A 25,945-nucleotide genomic window follows, 5' to 3' on the forward strand; every position below is an offset into this window, starting at 1 on the left:
GTCTCACTTGAGGAAGCTGGAAGTGTACAGCACCTCACCACAGCCAGTTCTCTGCTCCCACCCACCACTCCATTGCCCTGGCTGCAAGGCTGCCTTCTCCAGCCTCTCAGCAAGCTCTTGAGACAGCCCCAGTGAGGCCATCCCTGGCCGACAGCCACTAACCCTGAGCCTGATGGGACTTCACCATCTTGCTCACACATCAACAACATCACCCCTCACTTCAACAAAGAGATTGACTCCTTATTTCAAGGAAGTATTTTGAAGAATTCATTACATCAGTAAGTTGTTTTGTCCAAGAAGTTATTATCCAATGAAAACCATGATAATTTTAAGTAACAGAAAACACAGCAAGGTGTCAAATCCCAATCACTACATCTCATCATGTAAAGAAATGTATGCTTTTGCAGAGCCAGGTTAGAGACCTCTACTGAATCTTTTTATGCATTAAATCTGTTCTCCAGGAGCACGACACCAACTCATTGGGGTCAGCTTTCCTACCCAAAACAAGTTTGTTTTGTGTAGGAGCACTGACTACATTTTCCGTGAACCAGCTACAAAGTCCCAAATGAAATGGAAAAAAAAGGATATCTCTCTGTAACTGGAAACAATATGTTTCAGCTGTTGTGCACACAAGAAGACATTCCCAGATATTTCCATTCCTCCTCATTGACACTTGCAGGATTTAATTAAGACATTCCAGTGCCCTTTGTATATCCCCAAGGGTCACACATGCTGGCTGGGCTGGATAACATAACAGCTATCCAAATGAATGAACCTTGGATTCAACTGCAGTATGCAAAACCATTGCTTAACAAAAGTAAAATGTTCTTGACACTAAGTGCTGTTCTGTGAATAATTTGGCCAATCTTGCTTCCTTTATTTATTTCTCTGTTCCACTGCCAGTGAGAAGAAGAATTGATGCCAGCACAAATTGCTGCCAGATGCAAAATAATGGACTAAACCTTTGGAAGAGGATCCCAAGGATAAGTATAAATACACCGTGTCTTAACTTAATTAACTGAGTAAAGCCCCACTATTTCATTTCTTTGCAACTGTAGAGAATAATCAACTCTCTTCTATCAGATATTTGTCTCCAGCAGTTAGTGGGAATAAGGTCCACACCAACATGGCATGTCAAAAATCTGAAGTTATTAGGGAGAAACCAAACTAAATTTCTGGCAGCCACCACTTTACAAATCCTATTAGACAGCTGTCAGAAAAAAAAAAAAAAAGAAGGAAAAAAGAGAAGGGAGGGGAAAAGTTAAATAATTATTACAGCTACAGTACTGGTGACACTAAGACATTTCTTGCCCTCAGCACTTCTTCCTTTTCCAGACTAACGGAGAGGACTAAAACATTCAGTGAGTGATTTCTGCCATGCCACTGGGCTCTGCAATGTGATGCTGAGCAAACCCAAGCTCTCCTGGAGCTTATTAACTAATTCCAGTGCAGGACCTGACACCAAGCAAACCACTGCTCAGCACAGCAGGGTGTAAGGGCACTTCTCAAGGCAGGGTTGGGAATGTTCACGGTGTAAAAGGAAAAAGAACCAGGTCTGTGCTGGAAGCAGCTCATTCTGGGTCAGTGGTGCTGAGCACTGCCTCCTGGGAAGCTCTGGGACATTGCACTGTCACCTTCTCCCCTCCAGCCACTCTGTTTTGGAGTCAGAAGGGCTTTACAGAGTCCTCCTCCTACCTACAACCACTTCTCTCCAGCATCAGTATTCCCCGGGTATCATATGCCCTACCTCTACAACTGCTCCTCATCACTTCAGCAGCATATCCCAGCCTAAATAATACACGCAACACAAAATTAAAGGCATGAAACCAGGTATCCACAATGCAAAACACATAAGTATATTTATCCCTCCAACTTGCACACAATACTCCATTTATGCAAAGTTCTTGCCACTACAAGAGCAATTTAGATGTCCACTGAAAACAAGATAACCCTTCTTAAGAGGTATGTCTTATGCATTCAGGGAAGAGTTACATGGCTCTCTGCTGGTCACACTGTACCGGTGTCTCCATTCCCCTGGCTCGTTAAAGCTGAAGAATTGCCAGAGCAGCAAATATTGTGCGTATCACATCTGCAGTTAAATAACCACAATCCCATGTTTTGCTAGATCCTTTCAGGGTGCTGGGTGGAGTAGGAGTAAGAGTGCTCGGTGTCACAGTGAACATGAAGACATTTGAGAATCACAACTGTCACACCAAAGTAAAGGAAACGTAATAAATCACTTCTACAGTCCAAGAATCCAATGTTTGCCTAATACATTAGTGATTCTTTACTACCAGTTAGTTATTTACCAGAGAGATTTTAATACAAAAAATTCACAGAATTAAAATCCTAAAGAGATTCTAAAGGTACAAATTTAGAGGAAAACAACAGATTTCATTACAGAAACTGAAACATCATCTTAGTATTTAAAGTGTTTCTGTGATTCTACTGTTCTGACATTGTTAGCTGATAGACTGCTACTTTTTAAGTAGCAGCTTACAATTTGATGAAAAATAGCTCACCTCCAGGGTTAGAGATTCAGTGTGAGATCTGCAGCTACTGTAAATCACTGCAGCCTTGCTACCTTCAGCTACATCAACCTATACCAACTGAGCACCGAACCAGAAGCTGCATAAGCTGTTGAAGGATTAAAACATTAGGCTGTAAAATGTGAAGCTTACAAGGGTTGTGAAGACTTGAAGGAACAGTGAAATGTAAAAACTAATCTCTGAGTGAAGTTTCCCTGCATATACAATATGTAACTCAGGCACATATTTGCAAACTTTGGTAGTTCTGGCAGGAATATGAGAATGGAAGGTGGATTTGACACACTGTAATTCTAACACACCGTAATTACACCTGTGAGAGCACACAGACACCAGATCCCACCAACACCAGCAGGGAATCAGGGAGGAACCCTGAGTCATGCTTTTGAATGAAGCTAGCAAACTGGATGCCACAGAAGGTAATTAAGAGTTTCAGTCACATGTACAATACTCAACTGTCAAGATTTTGGCTCACTGAATGCGTACATAAAAAAATCGCACTGTGGCCATCTGTAACTGCTTTAAGAGGGGAAAATTTCCACACAAAACAGGAGTGTGGTTAATGCCAGAATGAAATAACTGGAAAACACATTTCCAAATGCAGGGTTTAGTTATTTATCACAGTCAAACCATTTTTTCCCCTGTAGTGAGATAGCCTCCTGTGGAAACTTCTATTTTCAAGCTGTGAGAATAGAAATAGATTTTACAGAGCTAAATTATACTTTGCTTTTCCCAAAGAGAGTCCTGAGTAATGTTAATACCCAAAGAGATGTAAATGAGTGCAGAATTTGACCCAATGAACTAAAAAAAGTTCTTGTGCAACATCACTGATACCAAGTTCACACATGTGGTGTATCTGGTCAATGATTTTTAAACTGTTACCTCACAATGTGATTTATAATGGAAAAGTTTAAGAGCTGAAAAACACACCCAAGTGTATTTTCTGTAATTAGTTCTACAGATGGGAGGAAAGCCTTTTAATAGTACAGGCAGTGAAGCACTGAATTAGGAGGTGATTCAAAAATAGTGCCTGCTGGAACTGAGGGATGTTCATAAACCCCATCTACGTCCTCTGCCCGTGTGAAGGCTATCTGTGTAATGCACACATGCAGATCTGCAAACTGCTGTAACTTGCTGCGCATTTGCTAACACCACAAGCATATATTCCCAATTATATTTGGGAAGATCACAGCCAGAAGTACTGGCTAGATAAACATATTTAGGAATGATCCTGTCATAGGGAAAGCAAAAATACAGTATGATGCAGAAGTATTTTTGATCTTATTTTCTAAGACTGTGAACTGCACACTGAAAAAGGAGTCTGTAATTTCTTAAAGAATACCCAGTGCAACAAGTCATTGACATCTCTGGAGCTGAAAAGTACAGGATTAGAGCCAAGAGTTTCCATTCACAAAAAGCCTCCAGGAAACAGACTGGAGAAGGCTCTGACTCCCAGTGATTCCTAGAGCCACTGTACTGAGTATAGCATGAACAAGCTCCTCTCAGGCGGAACTCTAATTTTCTCATCCTGCTTTATGTCCTTTGCCACATTCCAGCCTGTGCCAATTAACTGTCTGCATGGAATTCCAAAAAGAAAACATACCTGTTTGTCTATTCAACACTTACTGTTGGATGCAGCAGCAGCAACTGCTTTGGTCCACTTAGATGAGTAGTAGTTAAGTAAAGCAATCCACCTATAGAAAACACTTCTGCTCACACGGCTGTGGTGACTGGAAGCTGCTGCTATCATATACCGTGTTACTAGAATTCAAAGAACTCACATGCAGGTTTAAATCTGGTGGAGAACTATTTTTCAGTCAAGCTTGATTTAATCAAGATTTCATTCCCTACTCCAAATCAACATCGCCTGTCATTACAAAATAAATTTATGCAGTTGTAATACTGCATCTCATCCATGGAGACATTCATGGCCAGGCTGGATGTGGTTCTAGGCAACTTGATCTAGTCAAAGATGTCCCTGATCATTGCAGCGAAGTTGGACTAGATGACCTTTGAAGGTCCCTTCCAACCCAAACTGTTCTATGATGCTATGATCTGAGATGACCAAGGAGTTGACACCTGGTATTTTAATGCTAAAAATATCTGAAATAACACAGAGGTGAAAGGAGAATCTTCTAAAAAGCACTATTTTATCAGTGAGCCCTAGCTTGACAGGCATTTAGGGTGCTATCCACCTTACAGTGATAGGAGTAAAACTTTGTTCATGTCTGTTACACTTGCCTTAGGCAAAGTAAGCGCAGGTACAGTTCTGGGCTGAGACACAGTACTATGGAATGAACTTGAGCAGTACAGCTGTAGCAGATACACCCCAGCATCCACATACTGCTATGGTACAGAACAGCCTGAACCCTGCCTCTGCCTATTGCCTCTCACTGAGAGGCAACTGGGGGTTGTCATCTGGGGAATCCAAGGAAAAGTAAATGCACTTCCTTCAAAATAAGAACACCACCTTTCTGTACTTTTCTTTCTTGCAAGGAGCACTCTGAGGTAAGATTTGCTGAAGATGCAGAAGGACGCTTTAGCCTTCTCCACACGCATAAGCGACTAGCCAGACCCTGAACTAGTTAAAATCATCATGCCACCTCAAGATAGCTACAGCAATGACTGAGTTGCAGGACATATTGCTGATGGTACTGTCAGAGACCACAGGCAGGATGGAGTTAACAAAAAGCCTCAAGTCAGTCTGATGCCAAGCCTGTGCCTCTTGCCATTGTATGGTCCATTACACACTAAAGGTAGCTCTGTCAACTCAAGAGACACCCATCAATATAATTTTGATGAATGGTCCTTCGGCTACACCAAAGCAGCAAATATTAATGAGCATCCCTAAGCTTGCGATGACAGATCAGAACACATTATCTGCCTTTCTCTGGAGCACACAAGTACTGCTCTTATTCCTACTGGATAATGACAAAAATGTATGCCAATAAAAAATAAATGAACTCTCCAAATGGCTGTATCTTGCACTGTGTTTTCTCCTTTGCCATCTAAGCACCATATTCTAAAATCAAAAGCTTTCCCCTTCATGCAACAGGGGAAACTGTGCACTTGGGTGCTCCGTACCTCCGCACCAGAAGCACACAGCCCCACAGCTATCCCTCACGGTTATGGGCAATGCCACGTGACTTTTTCACCTAGCACTCGCTCCTCCTTCCTCCTCTACAGCTTCAGGCAGCTTTCCACCTGGCCTGCCATGGTCAGAAAAGAAGCCCAAAAGAAAAAGGAATACTTTTACTCAGTTATCCAGTTTTCCATTTTATAGGAAATATACAATTTTATATTCCCTGCTCTATGCATGGCAGAAAGAAGGGAGCTGTCACAGGGACACACAGGAGGGACTCAGTCAGGTTGCTCTCTCACCCCAGGGCAGCAGCAAGCTGAGAAAATTACAGAAGACTGAGAAGGAAAAACTGCAGAGGACAGAGAAAGGAATTACATAGAAACTCGAAAGGAGAACAAAAAGAATTAAGTCATATCTGGTTTTGTGAGTTAATTTGGTAGGAGAGGATCAAGAGGCATAGGGATGCCTCAATCTTAAGGGTGAGACCAGCAAGAAATTATCCAGGAGAACAGAAACAACAACAATCTGTTACTGCCACGGCATTGACCTGCAATGAAACCAAACTGACCTGCCAAACAAGAAAATAACAGCTCTCTGTGCCTACTAACCACTAAAAAAAGCAAGAGTACCTGAAACACAATCCCTTAACATCATCCCCAGGGCACTATCTTAGGGGCATCATAACCTCCAAATCCTTGGTTAGACTTTTCATAAAACCTGACAGGCATCATTACAAGAACAGAGCTTCAAACTTGTGCACCTCTATTCTATGTGGCCACTGCAACTCTATTTCAGAATGTAATGATATTTGCAGGAAATTCTTGTGAGAACTGTAACTTTGAAATCTCTTTGGTAATTTTTAGCACCAAATCAGTGGTGGAGCTCAAAATAAATTGATATTCTGTCAGCCACCTTTGCTAGTCCATTGCATACCTGAAAAAAAGATTCCACCACAGTAACATTGAATGAGATAGCAACAAACATTCAGCTGTGTGAATAATAGGGCAATGCAATAACGAAGCTGCAGGATCTTCCGAGGGTCCTGGATGATACAGAAAGCTTTGCTTAGCTTCAGGCAGAAAAAGTGGGAAAGAATTAAAGGATTCATGGCCAAGAGCGGAATAAGCTGTTGGATGCTTATAAAATTATAACAAGAATTAATACATACCTCACTGACCAAGCAAATGGCATACGGTATTTCCCCAGCTTGCTACAGAACTGTTTATTGGATTTTAACACCTTCTGTGCACACTACAAAAAAGAAAATATTAATTATTTCATCAGTATCATTATAATATCTGAAATACAGCACAGAGTACATCCAAGAACTCCTCTGCTGAAGAGGCTATAGTTTCCCTAAAATAATTTAGCCTGATACTGCCCACAAGAAGGTTCTGGGAAGACAGCAAAGACATCACAGATGAATATGATGATGCTGATGAATTAAACCCACTCACCATCCCTTCAGTCAGAACTGCATTAGTTATTACCGCAGTTTTCTGCAATACACCCAATGCAGATACACTGCCTGCTCTCAGAAGGAGGTACTTAGCCCAGCTTTGCTTGTATACAAAGTGCATGATTTCAAAAAGACAGATGAAAGACAATTTCTCACTCTGCTAAGACATAGCTACCATAAGAATGCACCACGAATGGATTCGTATGATGTAGATAAAATGATACTTCATTCATTCAGTCAACGGAGCTTGGACATTTGCTTTCTTAAGCATGGGCCTCCTGTGAACTTGTCCTGTTTGGCAACCACACACTGGTGAGTTTTTTGAGCCTAATTTGCAATGTCTTCAGCTTCCAATAGGCTGAAGCTGACAAAGAAGGAACTGATGTTCTTGTTACATTACCTTAAAAGAATCAGGATTTTTAATGTAAGGTTCAGCACTGCTGGCAATGTTTCCCGTAAGCACCTTTTCTATTTTTGCCACTAATACTATCTCAGAATGAGGATTACTTATGGAGAAAAGAGCCTGTGGATAAAAGAAAGAGCAGTTAAAAAGTAGATAGCAATACTGGAGAAATTAAATACTGCCAGTGCTCTCAGTTGATGGGAACAACAAACCAAATTCAGAAAGGATTATTGAGGATTATCTCTACATATTCAATACAGTCAGATGGAAAATAAAATCTTGTGCTAGCGCTGAAGCAAGGTTGTGCATATACAGTGAACAGACCGACTCAAGTCAAGAAGTTGTATGACCATGTTAGCATCACCTAACCTAACTATTCCTCTTGGACAGTACTTAAATGCAGGCCTAAATCATTCACACCTAAGGGCAATGATAGGGAGAAGAAAAGGTAACGTATGGAGTTTCAGGGTAAGACTTAAAGCAACAGCAAGTATGTGGAAGAACTTAAAGAGTAACACAGTACCTAGGTGTCACTTTAAGTTGTGATTTTGTTTGACTGGTTTGGGAGACATCAACCAATGAACCCAAAGAGCACAGAAAACATGGGTGGCTTCTCTAAATAGCAGATGGTAACTTTTTTCAAAGTTTTGATTGTAAATGGTTTTAAAGCCTATACAGGGAGCTCAAAAATCAAGCATCTGTATTCAAGTACCACTGATACACAAAAAAGGAGTATTCTTGAAAGCAAGAAACCCTCGTAGTACAGATAAATTCTCTAATGAAAATGAACACTACTAATGAACTAAAATAAGTCACGCGAGTCACTAAGTCATACAGGTCACATGCAGAATACCTGTTTTGGGTATTTCAGCCATTCTTCCGGGAACCCCTTCACCTGTGGTTCTTCCATTTCATTTGAGTCTATATTTTCAACAGTGCCGTTTTCTAATGAAAATGAGGAACCTGAAATCATCTGTCTAACGAGTGTGTGGTTCAAATCTACATGAAAATCAGCAGAGATCTTCTTGCAATCCCTGACATCATACAGTGCCACGCTCACAAAGAATGGTTCTACCTGGAGAAAACACCAGAAAAATAAAATAGTGGTAACTGAGAGCAAGGGGATAGATTATCTTTTAACAGGTTTCTGCAGCTAAAAAAAACCCAAACCATAAAGCAAACAAATACTATTTACAAATTATGAGATGTATTAAAAACACACACTCACACACCCTCCTGCCAAAAGTGGTTTCCAACCATGTGATTTTAGGGGCTTTAAAAGGTAGTTTGATAACAATGCACCAGAGCAGTAATTGACAGCTAACTTAGAAACTTGCAGAATAGAAAACAAATGTATTTGTCTCAGATAATTATTACAGTAAGTGAAGAGAGCCACACAGAAATATTTTATAGGATTTTTAGAATGTTGGTTCAAAGTCATAATAGAAGAAAGAAGAATGAGGGTGGGCTTTCCAGGGATCGTCAGAAATGCGGCACTAAGATGACAAAATATGACTAGATGAAAAATGTTTACTGGTACAAACACAAATGAGTGGGTGTATTATTCTGTGGAAAACACATGTTCCATTTTGCCAGGAAATCAAGAGCATTCAAACCGCTCTGACAGTACCCACTTATTCTATTGCATAGTACCATAGAATTAAATCCTATGACTGTAAGTAACCTCCAAAGAGCCTCCACAGTTCTGATGAAAGAAATCAGTCTCAGAATAACACCTTCTGAGCTGTCCAGAAATTGGAATCTTAAAACTTTGAGATAAGGAACAGTGCACAGCAGGTACAGTATTCTGTGCTTTTTCAGCCGTTGTAGTGAATTATTGCATGCACTTGGTACAGTTATTTAAATAGTTATTCCAGACTTCATTTAAATAGTTACTCCAGTCTGCCAAAAAAGTATTGATTACATCATGCTGAATATGCACTCACTGTAGAGGTCATCTTCAAATGAAAAATCAATGCCTCATATGTAATGTATGAAAGCTGAGTTGCCAGGACACTGATTTCTCAAAACTTTCCCGCTTCAGAGGGGAACTAACTAGAAGCTATAGACTGATAGCTACGTCTTGATTTCCCTGCCCTTTTTTGTAAAGTAAAAGTAAGGAAAAATTCTGTTTTGTCCTGGTTTTAGCAGGGCTTTTCCACTAGGTGAAGCAGCCAGTCCTTTCTATTTTGCCTTCTCTTCTGTAATCTAATCTGCTTGGTTCCTGGTCTCTCTGCAAAAAAAAACCACCAATTCACCAGCAACTGATATTCAGTTGCCTCCCTACATAGGTCTTGATGGTTTAAACTTGTTCTTCTTACACCTATTGTTAAGAAACCTCAAGGATTTTAAAGTTTTTAATTCCCCATTGAACTGTAGCTAAAATTCCGCACTCTAAATCAGCTTCAAGATGTTTATTGAAAAGTTCATCAGTGTCATTATTCAATTCTAAGGGATGGGCAGAGGAGGAGGGGTGAATGCAGTGTGCGTGCATGATACGTCTTAACTTTACCCTCTCTTTACAAAAAAACAAGTGCACAGAAAGACGGAAAAAAAGGAAAAAAGAAAAAAGAAAAGAAAGAGAAAAATCACGGGAGACAAGTAAAGCTTACATTGGTCAAAGGATCATTTTCGTTTTCAGTAACACAGGCCTGGAGATTCAAACTGAGGGATTTGCAAGTTATCAGGATCCTCTTTGCAGGCTTTTCTTCAAATGGCTTTATCACTGAGTTTGTCCCTGGAAACTCCTTTTTCTGAGGATTCAGTGACTGAAATAAATTGGCAATTCATTATACACGGGAAAAGCATGGCATGCCAAAACTAAGTAAGCTTTTTAAAGGTCTTGACAATCACTGAAGCATCTGGAAAACTCAGAGTCACTGCTGATATGTTCACATTACCCTGCTAAATGAGTGTTACTCCTAATTTATAGATTAGGAACCAAAGCAAAAAGATTGCCTGAGGACATATATCATGTCAGAAGCAGAATGATGGATCCAAGTTATGTTTCCTATAATTTTGAATCTGATTTTTTCTTGTTTACCACTTCTGAAACTTTTCATGGTTATTTCCTCAAACAGATTAAACAGCCTTGTATTTTCTGGATATAACACCACATTTCAGGATTAGACTTCAGAACTTTGCCCTTACTTGTACACCACACCACTATTTCAATTCACTTAATATTTTTAACAATGGTGCTACAGTTGATTGACAACAGCTTCAAGTTTGAATATATACTGATCTCGATTTTATTCAAGTCTTCTTTTTAACTGAAGTTTCCAGTTAAACCACCAAAAAATGTACATTCAGTGCAAGGAATAACATTCTTTCAATTATGAATGCTGATGCTGAATCATAAGAAAGCTGAAGATAAAAAGAAAAGCAACCTGCACTTCCTACATTTCCAGCTAAACTTCTTTTCATGGATAGCCTTTTCTACCTCCAACTGTAATTTCCCCACTGTTTTTTATATCCATTCACATTTTTGTAGTCAAATTCAATGTAATGAATAACAATAAAACCACTGTTCTGATAACATGCCCAGCCAAAGAGAAGATTCTGCTGCTGTAATATTTGCAGTTTGCTAATTTGATTCAAAGCTTAGCTAAGACTGGACTTGACTGGCTTTCAGAAGTCACTTCCACCTTCAACCATTCTATGACCAGATACGGGTAGAGTCTATACTGAAATCTCTACAGACTGGAGATAGCTCCCCTCACCATTCAAAGTTAAAGTCCTGGGTATACCCAATTGCTTGCTGAAGTCCAATTCACTCTGGTGGCTTAGCTAACCCAGTTAGCTCAGACCACCTGTATTTTAAAACTTCTAAGAACTTGGGGAAAAAAAGAAATACATCACTTACTGCTATATCAGGATCCAAGGAGAAAAGATTTAGCCGCTCTGTATTTCGAGAAGCTTTCACTGTTTCTTCTGTTTCTGTGATGTACTGTGGTGACAGATAATTAATTAGTTTTCTGCATAAGAACAGAAATCCATGGATTTGTTAAGACTTCTAAATGAATGACCAATGTTTCACTTGCAACAGCACTTCTAGTTTCTGCAGTGGTTATCCCAAAGCACCTTCAAACACTTTTTGAGTGTTATATGCTTCTGAAGCAAGGATTTTCAGGCCGTGATACACTTCTAAGGAACTCCAAAATAGATCAAGTAATTCAAATTCATATACACTACTAAAGAATCCATTGTGTAAGATGTCAGAACTGTGGATCTCTGTGCTAAAATCACATTAGGGATTCCCAAGTTGAGGAAAAAGCAAAGCAAACCAGACCATCCCCACAGAAAACCACTTGGGGTGGGGGGAGCAGTAAGTGGAGCAGGAAAATGCAGCTTAGCCTTACAGGCGGGCAGACACACAGACTGCATGTCACCTTCGGGTGGTAAGTCTGGGAGTCCTCTCCACATCCATCCTTCTGCCACAAGGCAGGATCAGTCACACCTATTTTATTTCTGACACATGCCGCAGTTAATAATAAACTCTCTGATAAAAACAACTCAACAACCTCCTGAATCCACCTGGTGCTTTCCTACCCTGCTTTTAAAAGTTTATCCTTATATCTAACTTTGGTAATTTTCCCCCTGCTACTCAAGCCCATTTATCCAACAGGTTAAGTATGCCCTACACATTCTCTTCCCTTGACAGATCCCTCATGATCCCTTTGAAACATTTTTCCTCAGTCTAAACATGCTCATTTCCTTCAGTCTTTCTTTGCACTTTGTATTTCCTAACACTTCTTTATTTAGGGACCACTGCAGTCAGGCCTAGAGAGCAAGGGGGATGGAGGAGGGGACACACTAGTAATTAACACCATAAAGGGCAATACAAGTATCATAGAACATGCAGACTGCTTATTTTAGCCTTGAGGGACACCAGTGGTCTTTTGAGATATCTGGATTAACTAAACCATCAGAAAGTATCTATCCACAGATGAGATGATCAGACACTATTCTTGTCCTTAATACATTAGCTCAGTTACATTTTATCTAGTTGGTTGAGTTTTATTTCTTTCCTTGTTTGGTTTTTTTTTTTTAATTCTAGGTGACCACTCCATACATATAAAAATACAACCTACAAACCAAAGTGTGTCCTCATTTGAATATACAGCTTTCAGTTCAAATTTGTGGGAGTAACATCCTCAAATAGCATTTGGCTGTGTAGATAGTATCTATAGCAGCTCGCTGACAGAAGATTACAAGAAGAGATCATACGATCATTCAAGAAAAAGCAGTGAAACACTTCCGATCTAGCTTTCCATCAAAAAGCTTCCCATCGCTGTCTACAATTCTCTCATCCACATGAAGCAGTTTATGTGATCCAGAGGATGAAATGCTTCCCCCGATACTACATATATCTTTCAAAGAAACTACATAAGGTGATAAGCAGTTCACAGCTTTTTTCCTTGCAAGTCACACAGGAAATCTTGGCTCTCCAAGGGCCAAACTCTTCTGAAATGCAGTTAAAAGTAAATCTTTCACAGATAATTGAAGAGACCAGACTACTACTGACTTCACAGGTCTAAATCAAACCATTCTAAGGAACACCTACTTTTTTTATGTCCAGTGGAGCTCTTCTTATTTAAACAAAGCCTGTTTTCGGTTCAGAAAGAAAACTATTCCTGTCATCTGTCATGTTTCTAACAATCACAATGGGCTGTGCTATATTTTCAAATCTTTTACAGTGTTAATGGTCATCTATTGGCAGGCATTTTTCACCCAGTTAGCACTACCCAATAAACTTGTAAAGATACATATAACTGCTGTTACTTTTGCGAAGTCTGGGTGCAAGGTGTTTTCTGAAGAATCAGTCTCTTCTTGAGAGCAATCACAACTCACAGAAACTTCTGCAGGGTCTTGAAAAGAAGAAAAAGAAAAAAAGCAGTTGTTTTTATTATACTGGCTGTTACCAGTAGGTTAAAAAAAATAAAAAAATAAAAAGGTCCCCATGCTATTTCTCTTTATTCCCTTTAACCTCACCTCACCTCCCACTGGTGCTTAATGAATAATAGAATCATAGAATGGTTTGGGTTGGAAGGGACCTTAAAGATCATCCGGTTCCAACCCCCTGACATGGGTAGGGACACCTCCCACTAGACCAGGTTGCTCAAAGCCCCGTCCAGCCTGGCCTTAAACATTTCCATGGATGGGGCAGCCACAGCTTCTCCGGGCAACCTGTCCCAGTGCCTCACCATTCTCATAGTAAAGAATTTCTTCCTAATGTCTAATCTAAATCTCCTCTCTTTTCCAGGTTAAAACCATTCCTCCATGTCATGTCACCACATGCCCTTCTAAAAAGTCCCTCTCCTGCAACTCAGTCCATATGCAAGTTTTCAAACAAGAGGCCTGACTCTTCAGTGAAACATCTGAGACATTCATCCACGACAAATATTCATGCCCATAACAAAGACACCTTCCTTTGCTCTTTTGCTCCCTCCTGAGGCAAAGCCAAGGATTTATGTCAGCTGAAAGACTTTGGACTCCCAGTAAAAGGTGTCTTCAGTGAGGCAGGGAGTACCAGTACCTTACCTGCTTATGGGATGGGGAGGGGTGCAGTCCAGACTCCGTGAGCCACATATCTATGGATCCAGAGAACAGTACTACAAAGCAACCTCTTTGCTTTACTTAGCTCACCAGGGACCGTTCTACTTTAACTAGGTAATTCAATCCAATGTGAAATAAGTCATTACAGCCACTTAGGGCTCTTCTGCCAAGAAAGCATCATGCCTTTTGACAAGTTAACTCCATCGCACATTCCTGTTTGCTCGTTACCAGGTTTTTTACCGGTAGAGACTTCTGTTTTCTGTTAGCCTTATGTCTGTGACCTTTTATACACATATTTCTTCCTGTTTCATTAATATCCCTTATGGGTGGTATTCTCAAAAGTACTTCTCCATTTCTTAAGTGCAAGTCTCTTGTGCCTCCAAATTATAAAAACATCTTTGGCTATATGAAGAGTATCCTGTTCCTCCAAAATCGGAATTTATTATAAACACCAGACTAAAGCCTTCAATTAGCTCTGAACTTCCCCAAGATTCAGATGCATGTGGATTCAAAGCTTTGATTCAGCTCAGAGTACAATCAGTTTAAATCTGTATTCAGGTTTCAAGTGTTTTCAGTCTTAGAACTTCAGCTGGGGTTCATCCAAACTGAACATGGATTTATTATGCAGACAAATGAGTTACTGACACATGAAAAGTGCAGCATAACTGAGCATCTAAATCCTTCTTCCATAGTGAAAGCATATTAACCCACAAACTCACAAAAGCAAGACATGAGTAGTCAATAAGCTTCCAAGGAAAGAGCAATATACTACAGCTGGGCCTTTTTTTTTTTTTTTTAATTATTAGCTCCGGATTTTTAGAGAAAACAAAATGCTGGGAAAAGCACCGATCGAAGCTGTCTCCCGCACAAAACTCTAAAACCTTCAGACTCCCAAGACAGCAAAACACAAAGTACTAGCAAGATCACTGACAGAGAGGACTATATTTAAAAAGAGCTGCATATGCAAAGCAGAGCCACGTTTCTCCTGCTGACTTTGTGGGGAGCAGCTTTACCTCCCCTACAGCCTTTTGAAAATGACCTGTGGGGAGTTAGCTGACATTGTTCAGGGATTGACAAAAGACTGATGCTGCTTTGTCAGAAATCGATAGATGCAGAATCCATTACAGACTCAAGCAGTTAAAATGATTCAATAGCGATATCCAAATGTTCAATTTTCTGCATTTGATTAAAAAAACCCAAGAATACAAGAGACTATTCACTCTTACCCAATTTCAGGTCAGTGAGATCTGCGCTCTTCCTCTCCTGAATGGTTCCCTCTGGATTTATTTGCAGGATTTTGTTGAGAGTGAAAATCCAGTCATCCATATCCTGCTCATTTTCAGCTGCCAGCACAAAGTATGTTAGGTCATTCATTTTCAACTCAAAGGCATGTTTCCTAAGCCTGTTATTCTGTTGGAACAAAAGGAACAGAAAAATAAACACTAGAACTAATTATAAAAAGGTAAGAATTTAAGATAAGATAGACTTGTATATTACCGCTCCTTAAAAAGAACATTCAAGCAAAACTTTTAAAGAAAATTCAGGCACTGCAATATTAGTGCAAATTTATGTCAATTTATTGTTGGGTCTTTGTGCATCTAAGATTTTCTATGGCCAAATATCCTTCAATTTCTGTCATAAGAACTAGCAGGTGTTTAGTTACTGAAACAGCTCAATAAAATTAAACAATGATGTGATCTAATATAATGTGTTTTATTCCTGAAATTTATCAAATTAGTGAGGCTTTTATCTCTCAGTCTTATGGAGGCAGTTGCATCAATTGTCTTTCCTCCTTGCTTAAATCTCAAAGAACACTGATGTGTCCTACCCCCTAATACTTCATCAAACTTTTACACCACTGACTATGGACATCAGCGCCACCATTTTGTTTTCAGTATTCCAGAAAATTGCCATCACTTTGTTGACACATCTCACCTTGGAGCGATGCTGACAAATAAAAAACAATTCATCCACTCCATAACTGGCCATTTGACCCAAATAACATGACAATGGCAGCCTGTAGTTCTACATACTACAACTATTTCTCAGCACAGTCTTTTATCAACAAGTTACTAAGAATAGCTTCTAAGCCAGATGCTGAGATGATAGTGATATTCTTATTTAAGAGGAACAGAGGCAGAATCTGATACTGATTAACAGAGGAGGAGACAGAGAACCCAAGACACTGAGAATAAAATTGCATTAACATTTTTTTCCAGCAGCAGAGATGATTTAGAAGATCCCTACCCAATGTGCTGTTAATAACTTGCTCCAGTCCTTATATTACATGTCATGACTCAGCTCAGGAATCAGTTAAGACTGAAAAACTTCTTCTGGAGCTACTTGGGTCAAGAGAGTCAGTCAAATCTTGGCTTTTCAAATTGTCTTGGCACCGTGTGTGTGTGCATGTGCATGCATGTGCGTTATTTTTTAGTTTTGCTACTGGAAATTCTCTTGTTAGGAAATTGTTTTCCTCTCAAGTACTTTATTGACGTGACAATTCTTTCCTGGATACAAATTTCACCCAACACAGGGTTTTGTAGCAATTGGTTCTCAGGTGGATCCTGAAATCACTCTAATCTTCCAATCACTGCATACATTCAAATTAATGTAAACCAAGGACTAACCTTTCACTTAAACCCATTTTTACTTATCTAACATGAGGGCTTGACCAAGAGCTAGAAGTTGAACCAAACTGAGCCATGAGTCTTAGGTAGTGGCCATTCAAAACTTGTAAAGATAGACTATTTGTGTAAGTGGATTATTTATACTCATTTATGCACAATCTATGAAGAAAAATTCTACATCTCAATTTATCTTCATAAAGTTATGAAGAGCATTAAGATGAATGCATTTCTTGTCTATGTTATGTACTTCCCCTTAGAGTCATAGCCAAGATCTTTAAACCAGGTACTATAACACTATTATACATTATCTATTACAGCAATACATCTCGCATGCTGAATCTTAAGAACACTAAGGCAGGAAAACTTCAATATCCCCTTTTCCATCTGCACTTCAGAGCTCTGGCAAGCAGATGAGGTCTACAGCAAAGTCTGTGTTTCAAATCTAAAGCCAACTATTTTCTCCCTGATCAGGAAACAGGAAAAAAGCAAAGTACCATTCCTCAGTTTGCTTCTCTATAAATTCTTCCATATGGCATGTGGACCTTGAGGTTGACTTGTAATCTTCGACACTTAATTCCAAGTTTAAAATTTCTTCCAGAGGGAAATAATGCAAGAGTCAAAAAGAAACTATATGAAAGAAACATCAGGCTAAGTCTAATGCCTGCAGGGTCATTCTTCTAAAATAACAGAATTGTTTTGGAAGTATTTTGTATTTTATCTGGAGATGATTTCTCCAGGATGTTTACTTGTATCAAACAGAAGCTCAAAGTTATTCATAGAGAGTTAAACGATTTATTGTGGCATTAAAACTCATTACATAAGAACTTTCACATGACAGTTTTCCTCTAAATCTTCAGTTTTACTCAACTCCTTCTCTATGTTTTATGATCTCCCTGTTTATTGCAAATCTATGATAGTTTCTTTTTTTTCAGCCCTATGATTCGATTCTCAGTTCAACACAGATGGTGACAGATAGCTGATGATCCTTGCCCTATTAGCCCCTTGGCTATGACTCTGACTTCTTATTGGTGAGGACAGCTGATAAATTTTTGCATCCCATTCTAAATGTCAATCAAAGAACAATCACAAAAACTAGTGTCTGGGGGTAGGTGAGAGGAGAACGTAAAGTTCAAACAGTTGCAGGAACACTGTAGATCTAGAAGACAGCTGCCAAAGTTCAGGAGGAGAATTTCAGAAGTTTCTTGAGCTTTTTTGTCAAAGGTTAGTCAAAAAGGCCAGAAATCTAGCAGTCAAGACACTGCTGCTGTCAGAAAACAACACAGCAGAACAGGCACCTTCTGAGACAGCATTTAGTCTGTACCTAAAACCATACTACAGGATGTTCAGGGCCTAACTAGAGCTCTGGCTGAGACACATCTTAAAGGACACGCTATCAGGAAGCAGTAATTTCTAAATGGGATTTCTGTATAAGAATCTCCTCTATGGCTTCTGCCATGCTGCCAAGCTACCTTTGAAACCAATGGACTGACACTGGCAAACATCATTGTTGTTCTACATATTTACCTCCATCCTGTCCTATACCTGTTCGAAAAAAACCACACCACCCAGCCTTTATAACTACACAGGGGAAACAGTCACTCCCTACAGAGCTGGCACTTCCCTGGGTGCAGGAATGAGGATCTGCAGAGACTGTCAGCAAGTGCTTGTTCTCTGAGTGAATTACTGACTGTGTTCCTCACTCTGACGGGGTTCAGTGGTGAAGGAGAGACTTCCCAAACAACAAAAGCATATTTTTATCAGAGGTCTTCCCTTGCATTATCTGAAAGGTTTCTTTCAAAGCAACTTTCAAATCAGGCTGCACTAGCACTGTTACCAATCTTTACTGGTTAAGGAATAAAGAATAAAGTATAACTAAAAAAAATAAAAATAAAAATATAGAATTCCCTTATTCAGTGACACATGGGGCTAGATTGACTACAGTACATATTATTGAAATAACATCTTGTCCAGAAAAGAAAAAAGGGGAAAAAATGAAATACATTCATAGAATTAGAGGAAAGGCAGAGCTAGAGGGGGAAAAAAGCTGAGAAGTCAGTGAGACTAAAAGAAACCAAAAGGTGGTATCAGACATTTCTGGGTATTTATTTTTCCAAGCCACAATAAACAAGAAGGGTCTGTCCTTAACACTGCTGCCATTAAGACTCTATCACGTCCAAAAGTGATGATCTTCAAGGAGGGTCAGGATACAGGATTAATTTACCACTCGGCAGACAGCCAGCGCTTTGTAACCTGAGTTTCTTTAACCCACAACAAGCAAGCATGCTTTTAGTAATCATCAAGAAAATTCTGGCAACTAAGAAAATAATTTCAGTGCAAAGTAACATTTTATGATATTTTTTCTCATTTATGCCATGGGCGAAGAGCATATGCATCATCTGCTACTATAATTCAACTGTGGTTTTTGTAACCTATCAGTCTGAGCACTTGCATCAATTTCAAAAGCAAAACTAATGGTGTTTTCATTTAATTAAACTGTTAATTAGACCACTATTCCATTCATGTGTTGTTTTACTTGCCTTTTAAAATTTATCTGACACCCAGACAATACAATGAAATAAACTGAAACTTACCTGTACAACTCCTGTACAAGAATCCAAGAAAATACATCCCTTTGGCTCCTTGGATATTTTTTCATCTTTATAAAAATTCATAATATATGAGTTATCCGACAACTGTGTCAGCTGGAAGTAGCGCTTTTTGAATGACTGAAGAGGGGGAAGAAAAAGAATGACAATTGTTGTACTTCAAGTTATTTTCACTGTTACTTCAGTCACAGGGATAAGATAATAAGCAACTCCTAACTGCACTTCAGTCACACTAATTTGCAGCCAACTGCAATATTACTTTATTATTATTCAAAACAATGTAATCAAAACAGGTAAATGACAATGGCAAATGCGTATGCCTCTGTGGGGCATATAAATCCAAATGGAATAAAGAAAGAATAATGCTGTGCCCTTACCCGAACAGTAATACTATTGTTTACAGTGCTGTTGAAATTCCCTTTATAAAGCCATCCGGACTTGTAAACTCCTGCTGCTAATCCTCCTCCTCCACCACCACCACCTTTTGAAGATGAGTGGGATGTTGTATCCTGTATGAAAGACATGATTAATATTGCATGGACTTGCTTTTTGAATTCTAAGACAAAAGAAAACTGTAATGTGTGAGTATGTGCTTGACAACAAGTAAGCACCCTTTCATTCCTTTTAAAATAAGACATTATTAATGTGCCTGCAGTGTGTATGATGACATAAGAGACAAAGCTGTTCCACTAACTTCAGAGTTACTTAAAATACGAAATATTTTACAGGAGATAATGAGCCTCTGTTATCATTCTTTATTTGATATTAAAGCAGTAAATAACTCTTCCACAGGGAGAAAACCCCACCAAATCCCAGGATACATACTTCATCCTTATCCACATCTTCATGATCGATTTCAAAGGAATGTGAGGGCAGTTTCTCTGGTCTACATTCACTTCTAGGAGGGGAGGAAAAATGTCTTTAATTACTATTATTCTTTAAATAATCGTGTAGCTGCTATTTCAGGGAGGCAACCACCCCAAGCCCTCATGGCATCTTCAGTACACCTATTGCTGTGATGCTATCACTACTGTTTCAAAACATAGCTTTTTTCTTAATTCCCATATATCCTTTTATTTCAACACCATGAAGTTGCAACAATTTAATCAATGAAATACCACTTCTTGTTCACTTCATTGCTCTTCTACCACAACAGCAGCAAAATCCACTTTCCAAAGAGATACTCCACTTAAAGCTGCGAAATGAATGAGAATGAATTCTTCAATAGCTTTTTCTAGCTAAGAACAACATTATAACATTCAGCTTAAAGCTTCTATATTTCTTTAATATTCCAAACTATTTTTACTCTGCAATATGATGAAACCAGCATCAATGTAATTTTTAAAAACACACAGATGCCTTTGTGATGTGGTGCCACTTAAGATCTTCATATTGTGGAATTAAAACCAAATCAACATGAAAAAGCAAAGCACTTAATCACCTGCTTACTTCAGTAATTGTACTTAAGCCTAGAGTACTTCGTATGTTGGAGAATTAAACCTGAAGTAACAGCCAAATACACATGAAAATATTACAGGATTTTTTAAATGTAGGAAAAAAGTCTATCTTCCTGTAGCCTGAGAAATACCAACATTGCCTTCAAATTCCTTAAGATTACAAATCTGATCTTGGAAATCTTCAGTTATCATATGAAAACCTATGGGAGTTGTCATGGTAGAAGCCATCATTTATCTAGAAGATTGACCTATCCAGAACTTACTTTCATCTACCCAACCTCAGAACAGTAACAGAGCAACACTACTCTCTGTCATGTAAGGAAGCAAATCCAAATGGAAGTTGAGAAACCACACACACTCCTAAGTTAGTTTTGTCTCTCAACTTAGTGAACTTTGTTCCACACTAGCACATAATGTTAAGTGCCACTAATTAAAAAAAACCCCAAGTGCTAACTTTGACCATTTTCATTTTGCATTCATTTATATGCAAGTTATGATTTAGGAAGATTAATAAGCATTACCTATCTCCTACTATTTTTCCCCATTTTAGTGTTCTCATGATGTGTGTACCCCACTGCAACCAAAGTAAGCATTTCAGCAGAGTCAGGAGAGCCAAGTGCATACAGAACACAGGAGTGTTTTATTCTTTTTTAATGTGTTCTGGTTTTAATGTTTATTCAGTGTAAACAACTGATCAATATTTTGAATAAAAGGAACATTTGCAATCTACTGGCATCTTTCACATCTGTAAAAGCATTAAAATTCAGAATATTTGTCATGGAAATCTATTGCAGGTTTTTCAATGCAACCAAGGGCAGCCGTTAATAATTTTTACACAAACAGTCTCTCCCACCCAAAAGAACCCCAAACCAAAAATCTCAAGCCAAATCCAACCTTTTACAAAAGCCACCATTTAAGCCCTTACATTTTCAGACAAAACCCCTATTGACTGATGCTCTTTGGCCACACGTGGACAGATAACACTGCACACATTTGCTTGAGGAGCTGTACCATAACAGGACAAGTCTGTCAGCTACTAGGAAAAACAAATGCAAACCAAAACATAACCCCAACCCTAATGCCCTTAATGCTACCAGGGTGGGGAAAGGAGGAGTGAGAAATCTGCTGGAATAGCAGGGTGCCAACCCCTCACTATAAGACAGTGCAACTCTGCTCCACTCTGCAACCCCAGTCAGAGAGAGAACCTGTCTCATTAAACCACTGCCCTTCCACAAGTGTTGGTTGTCTAAGTTTCTTAGAAAGAAGGAAATCCTTCTGTCCTCTTAGCAGAGCTATAAAAGAGATAGAGAAGGACAGACTTGCTGTTTCAGGTGACAGATCTCACTGGCCACTCCACCACTCATCCATTCAGACCCCCGTGTCATTCTCCATACAATAATTTTTTCCCTTCCTTGCATGGGAATCCTTTGGGCATGCTCCTCATCATCCTAAGGCAGGCAGATCGAATGTGGTAAGGACACGACCCTGTTTGGTACACCCTCTTTTTCTCTGCCTACTCCCTCTTCAGACCCACTTGAAGGTGCAGAATTCCAAGGGATCAGACCTGAAATATCTACCAAATGTTCCAGGATTTCTATAAATGATAGCAAAAATTTTGTTAATGACTATTTCTGTTCCCAGACACAGTGCCACCACAGCACCCTAAGCAACCTCAGTTCTTCCTCCACCCTTCCACTTGCTCAAGAAGCAAGAACACACCAGCAGAAAGCATAAAAAATGGTGTGAAAAGAGGTAGTGAGAGCTCACAGAGAGGAATTTAATGGGTAGAGGGACCTGAGAAAAATCTCAAAGGAGGAACACACTCAGAAAAAAACTAAAGCAATTGCTAAACATTTTGGTCATGTTGTCAGGCACATGTCGTTGAGCTCTTCCCCAGTCCCACAGCACCGCTGCAGGGGAACTGCACCATGGACATGCTGAGTTCCTCACTGCCTGGCCCAGCTGGCTGCCATCACATTGCAACTGCTTCCAACCAGAAAGGGTCAGCATTCAAAAGGAATGACTTCAATATCTGATAAAACTGTGCATCACATTGCTGCATTACAACATTGACATGGTGTACAACTGTGTGAAACAGCACAGCATGGCCTCACATACAAACAGGTATGAAGCCCTTTAGTGTTGCTGAAGGCTTCCGCGTCCCAGTTTGTCTGTTTCTGAATGGGAAAGCCCATGGCAAGGTTCAGCGCACCCTCAGTGAATGGAAGTACTTCAGCCATAGTTAGATCTAGTACTGTAAACGATGCTCCTTTCTCATGATGCACAGCTAAGCACTTAACACTTATCCAGTCATTCCTGCTACAATTATGTCCTATAAAGGAATTGATACAACAATATGCTCAGATTTCTGATAGTGCAACAGCAGTTTTGCACAAATGAAACAAAAAAACCTGTGGAAACTGGGCATCCAGAGCTACAAACAGTGAGATACAATACTACAAGGATGTACCAAGCCATTTTATTTTTAATGATGAGATTCAGTCTAAACCTCTGAACTCTGTAGCATGCTTATGCAAATAAAGGGCCACTGATGTTGAAGAGGCTGGAATTGGTATGAAATGAGATGGACTCTGAAACAGCTCTGTTTAAGGTATGTTTAAACTTAAAAGTCATGCCAATTTTGAGCAAGCAAAACAGACACTCCTGCTATAACTTTGCTTCTGAGACATCAACCAGTGCTGCATCCAAACCATTCCCAAGTACTGTGTTGTGATACACAACAAAACAAGATCTTTTGGTTTTTCATAATCCTCTATGCAAGAGGGGAAAAAAAAAGAAAAAAGGTGTGAGACATCGTAACATCCCTGGAGCATGAACTCATGAAAGCAAATCGTATCAAGCACCATATTAAAATTACCTTCACGGAAGAGGATGTATGTAATCAGCTAAAATGTACTTTTGTGCAGAGTCACATCTGTCAAATGCATATTTCATGAGTGAAGATGCTTAAGGTTAAATACAAAAACCGCTGCGTTGCAAACATTTTTCTTGAGCATTAAATGCATTAATTTTCTGAAACAATCACTACACTGGGTACTTAAGGAAAGGTATGTTTATAATCTCTGATTAGCATTGCTCTTAATGGCTTTTTGTACTACCATATTCACTGTTCATAAAAATACCAACACAGAAGAGAGAATACAGATCTCAGAGAAGGCTTGCAGCCCAAACCCCTCTGAACACAGCATCTAAAGGGATCATAAGAATCGGTTTATTGATTCCTGCAACGATATAGTTAGTACTAGTTTCCATCCAAGCCAAGCATGGAGCACCTATTGTTGTGTTATGTACACATAAACTTCTCCTTCACTATCATGATTTTGATGCCTCAAATTCCAGGAAATGAGGTGGTAACACAGCTCCTTTGGGCATTCAGTGATTTCATTAATTTAACTACTCCCTGAAATGCTCCTCAGGGCACAGGATATACTCTTTTTTCTGGCAGGTTTGTGTGTAGAAATTCACTCATGAGGAAATGAGCACCAAATTCTTAATTTCTTTCCACTCAGATCAAGAAACTTATTCCTTCTCCTCCCAGCAACTTTACACTGATTTTAATCAAACACAGAAGGGATGCCCGCTTACCCAGACACTTGCACATTTCTGCAGCCCTGTATCACTAGGGCTGCACCGGTGTGTGCTGTACACATTGCACCCAGTTCTTCCACCTGGTGCAGCCATAAGGCACTAAGTGAAATCCTACTCCTCTGTTACACAGGGTAACTAAAAGGAGAATTAATCCCAGTTAAAGGTGAGTGACATTTATGCATTATTAAGGAAAATGGAAAGCTCGCTTTCCTGTATCAACTGTGCTTTGAATATGCAAATATGCTTCTAAGGATTTGAATCAGCACTAATAGAGTTTGTTGATACTAGTGAATTCTGCAGAGTCTTGAACTTTTGCTAAAGGACCTTTTCTTCCCCTTTTTAAAAATGCAAGGCACTATAAATACGGTAAAACAAGCAGAGCGTATAAGACAAAGGAAAGTGCAAATATGGACAAAGCTCAGCAAAATGACACAACCTAGTAAGAATAAAAGAAGAACCCATGCTACGTCTTACTGTGGTAAGTGTCGGAAGTCTTCTGAATACTGTTCATATTTGTAGTTCACAACATGCCACTGGGAACTGTAGTATTTACAAGCCTAAAAAGAAAAAATACAAACAACAACAATATAATTACCACAACTATTTAGACTCGATTAGGCTAGAGAACTAGGAAAGATCTCAGGGAGTCCTTTGTGATAGAGACCATATTATCTTTTATAGCTAGGTGCACAGTTCTTAAAGGAAAGTCAGAGTCATATGTTTCCACATTTTGAAGCACAATTTCCCTTTTAAATCAAATGCAGTGAATCACATATGATGGAGGAGGGGGCTGATAGCAATTTAACATGCTTTATCGATACTCATCTTCTCATCTGTAGGAAGCATCATTAAATTATATCGCTACTGCCTCAAAAGAGGCTACCTAGTTTAGGCCTGACTTTTTCTATGGACATTAATTATACATTTTTGCTTTGCATCCTGTTTCATTACCTATGCTTTCCATTGTAAATACATTTGCCCTACTCCTTTTATTCCCCCTTGTTGCAGCACAAGCTCCCTACTTCTTGTTCTGTCCTTAACAATTGATATTTAGCCTCCTAACAATATTCAGGAATATGTTAATAGGTCTATCATTTCTCTCATTTTCTCTTCCACACTGAATTTGCTCAGTCATCTCATCATCTCCTTGTAGTTTTTATTTTCTAAAAAACTTCTTGCTGGTTTTGCATTCACCTTTTGAAATTGTTCTTAAAATATCAATCTGCCTTAAATAAGCGAACGGACCTGAACAAAGACTATACTGAAGGACTTGTCTATGCTGTCAAACAAACCAGAATAACTGCAATTTACACAATGCAGAACTTTTATCAATGCAATCAAACACAACATAACATTTTTAAAGGCAACAAGATTCATGAAATACGTACAGTTATTGATAAGGTTCACATCTACAACACCACCACCACAATTTCCAGTGCAAACTGATACTTGTACAGTATGCTGAAAAATTTACCCCAGTATTGTATTATTTTGTCATCACACTCCACCTGGACATTTGCATCAGCCCATGTGAGATGGAAGAAAGAGAGGGATCAAGCCTAAAACCTAACAGTAGAAGGTGTTGCCCATAGGGAAAG

At 39.2% G+C, this 25,945-nt stretch overlaps 1 protein-coding gene across 2 annotated transcripts in view; it reads right to left on the bottom strand.

The window, feature by feature from the left end:
• DOCK10 (dedicator of cytokinesis 10) overlaps positions 1-25,945 on the bottom strand; it is a 131,691-nt gene that overhangs the window by 56,094 nt on the left and 49,652 nt on the right. For both annotated transcript variants that reach the window (XM_010014658.1, XM_010014659.1), the window contains exons 4-14: positions 24,822-24,904; positions 20,107-20,179; positions 19,659-19,790; positions 19,267-19,401; positions 15,275-15,458; positions 13,275-13,360; positions 11,356-11,439; positions 10,103-10,258; positions 8,344-8,565; positions 7,488-7,610; positions 6,797-6,879 (exon numbers count right to left, since the gene is read on the bottom strand). In XM_010014658.1, the coding sequence (XP_010012960.1) occupies positions 6,797-6,879; positions 7,488-7,610; positions 8,344-8,565; positions 10,103-10,258; positions 11,356-11,439; positions 13,275-13,360; positions 15,275-15,458; positions 19,267-19,401; positions 19,659-19,790; positions 20,107-20,179; positions 24,822-24,904 (1,361 nt within the window). The remainder of the gene's footprint in view (positions 1-6,796; positions 6,880-7,487; positions 7,611-8,343; positions 8,566-10,102; positions 10,259-11,355; positions 11,440-13,274; positions 13,361-15,274; positions 15,459-19,266; positions 19,402-19,658; positions 19,791-20,106; positions 20,180-24,821; positions 24,905-25,945) is intronic.

The sequence above is a fragment of the Nestor notabilis genome, unplaced genomic scaffold (genome assembly GCF_000696875.1).
Source record: "Nestor notabilis isolate BGI_N333 unplaced genomic scaffold, ASM69687v1 scaffold7635, whole genome shotgun sequence".
Classification (NCBI taxonomy): domain Eukaryota; kingdom Metazoa; phylum Chordata; class Aves; order Psittaciformes; family Psittacidae; genus Nestor; species Nestor notabilis.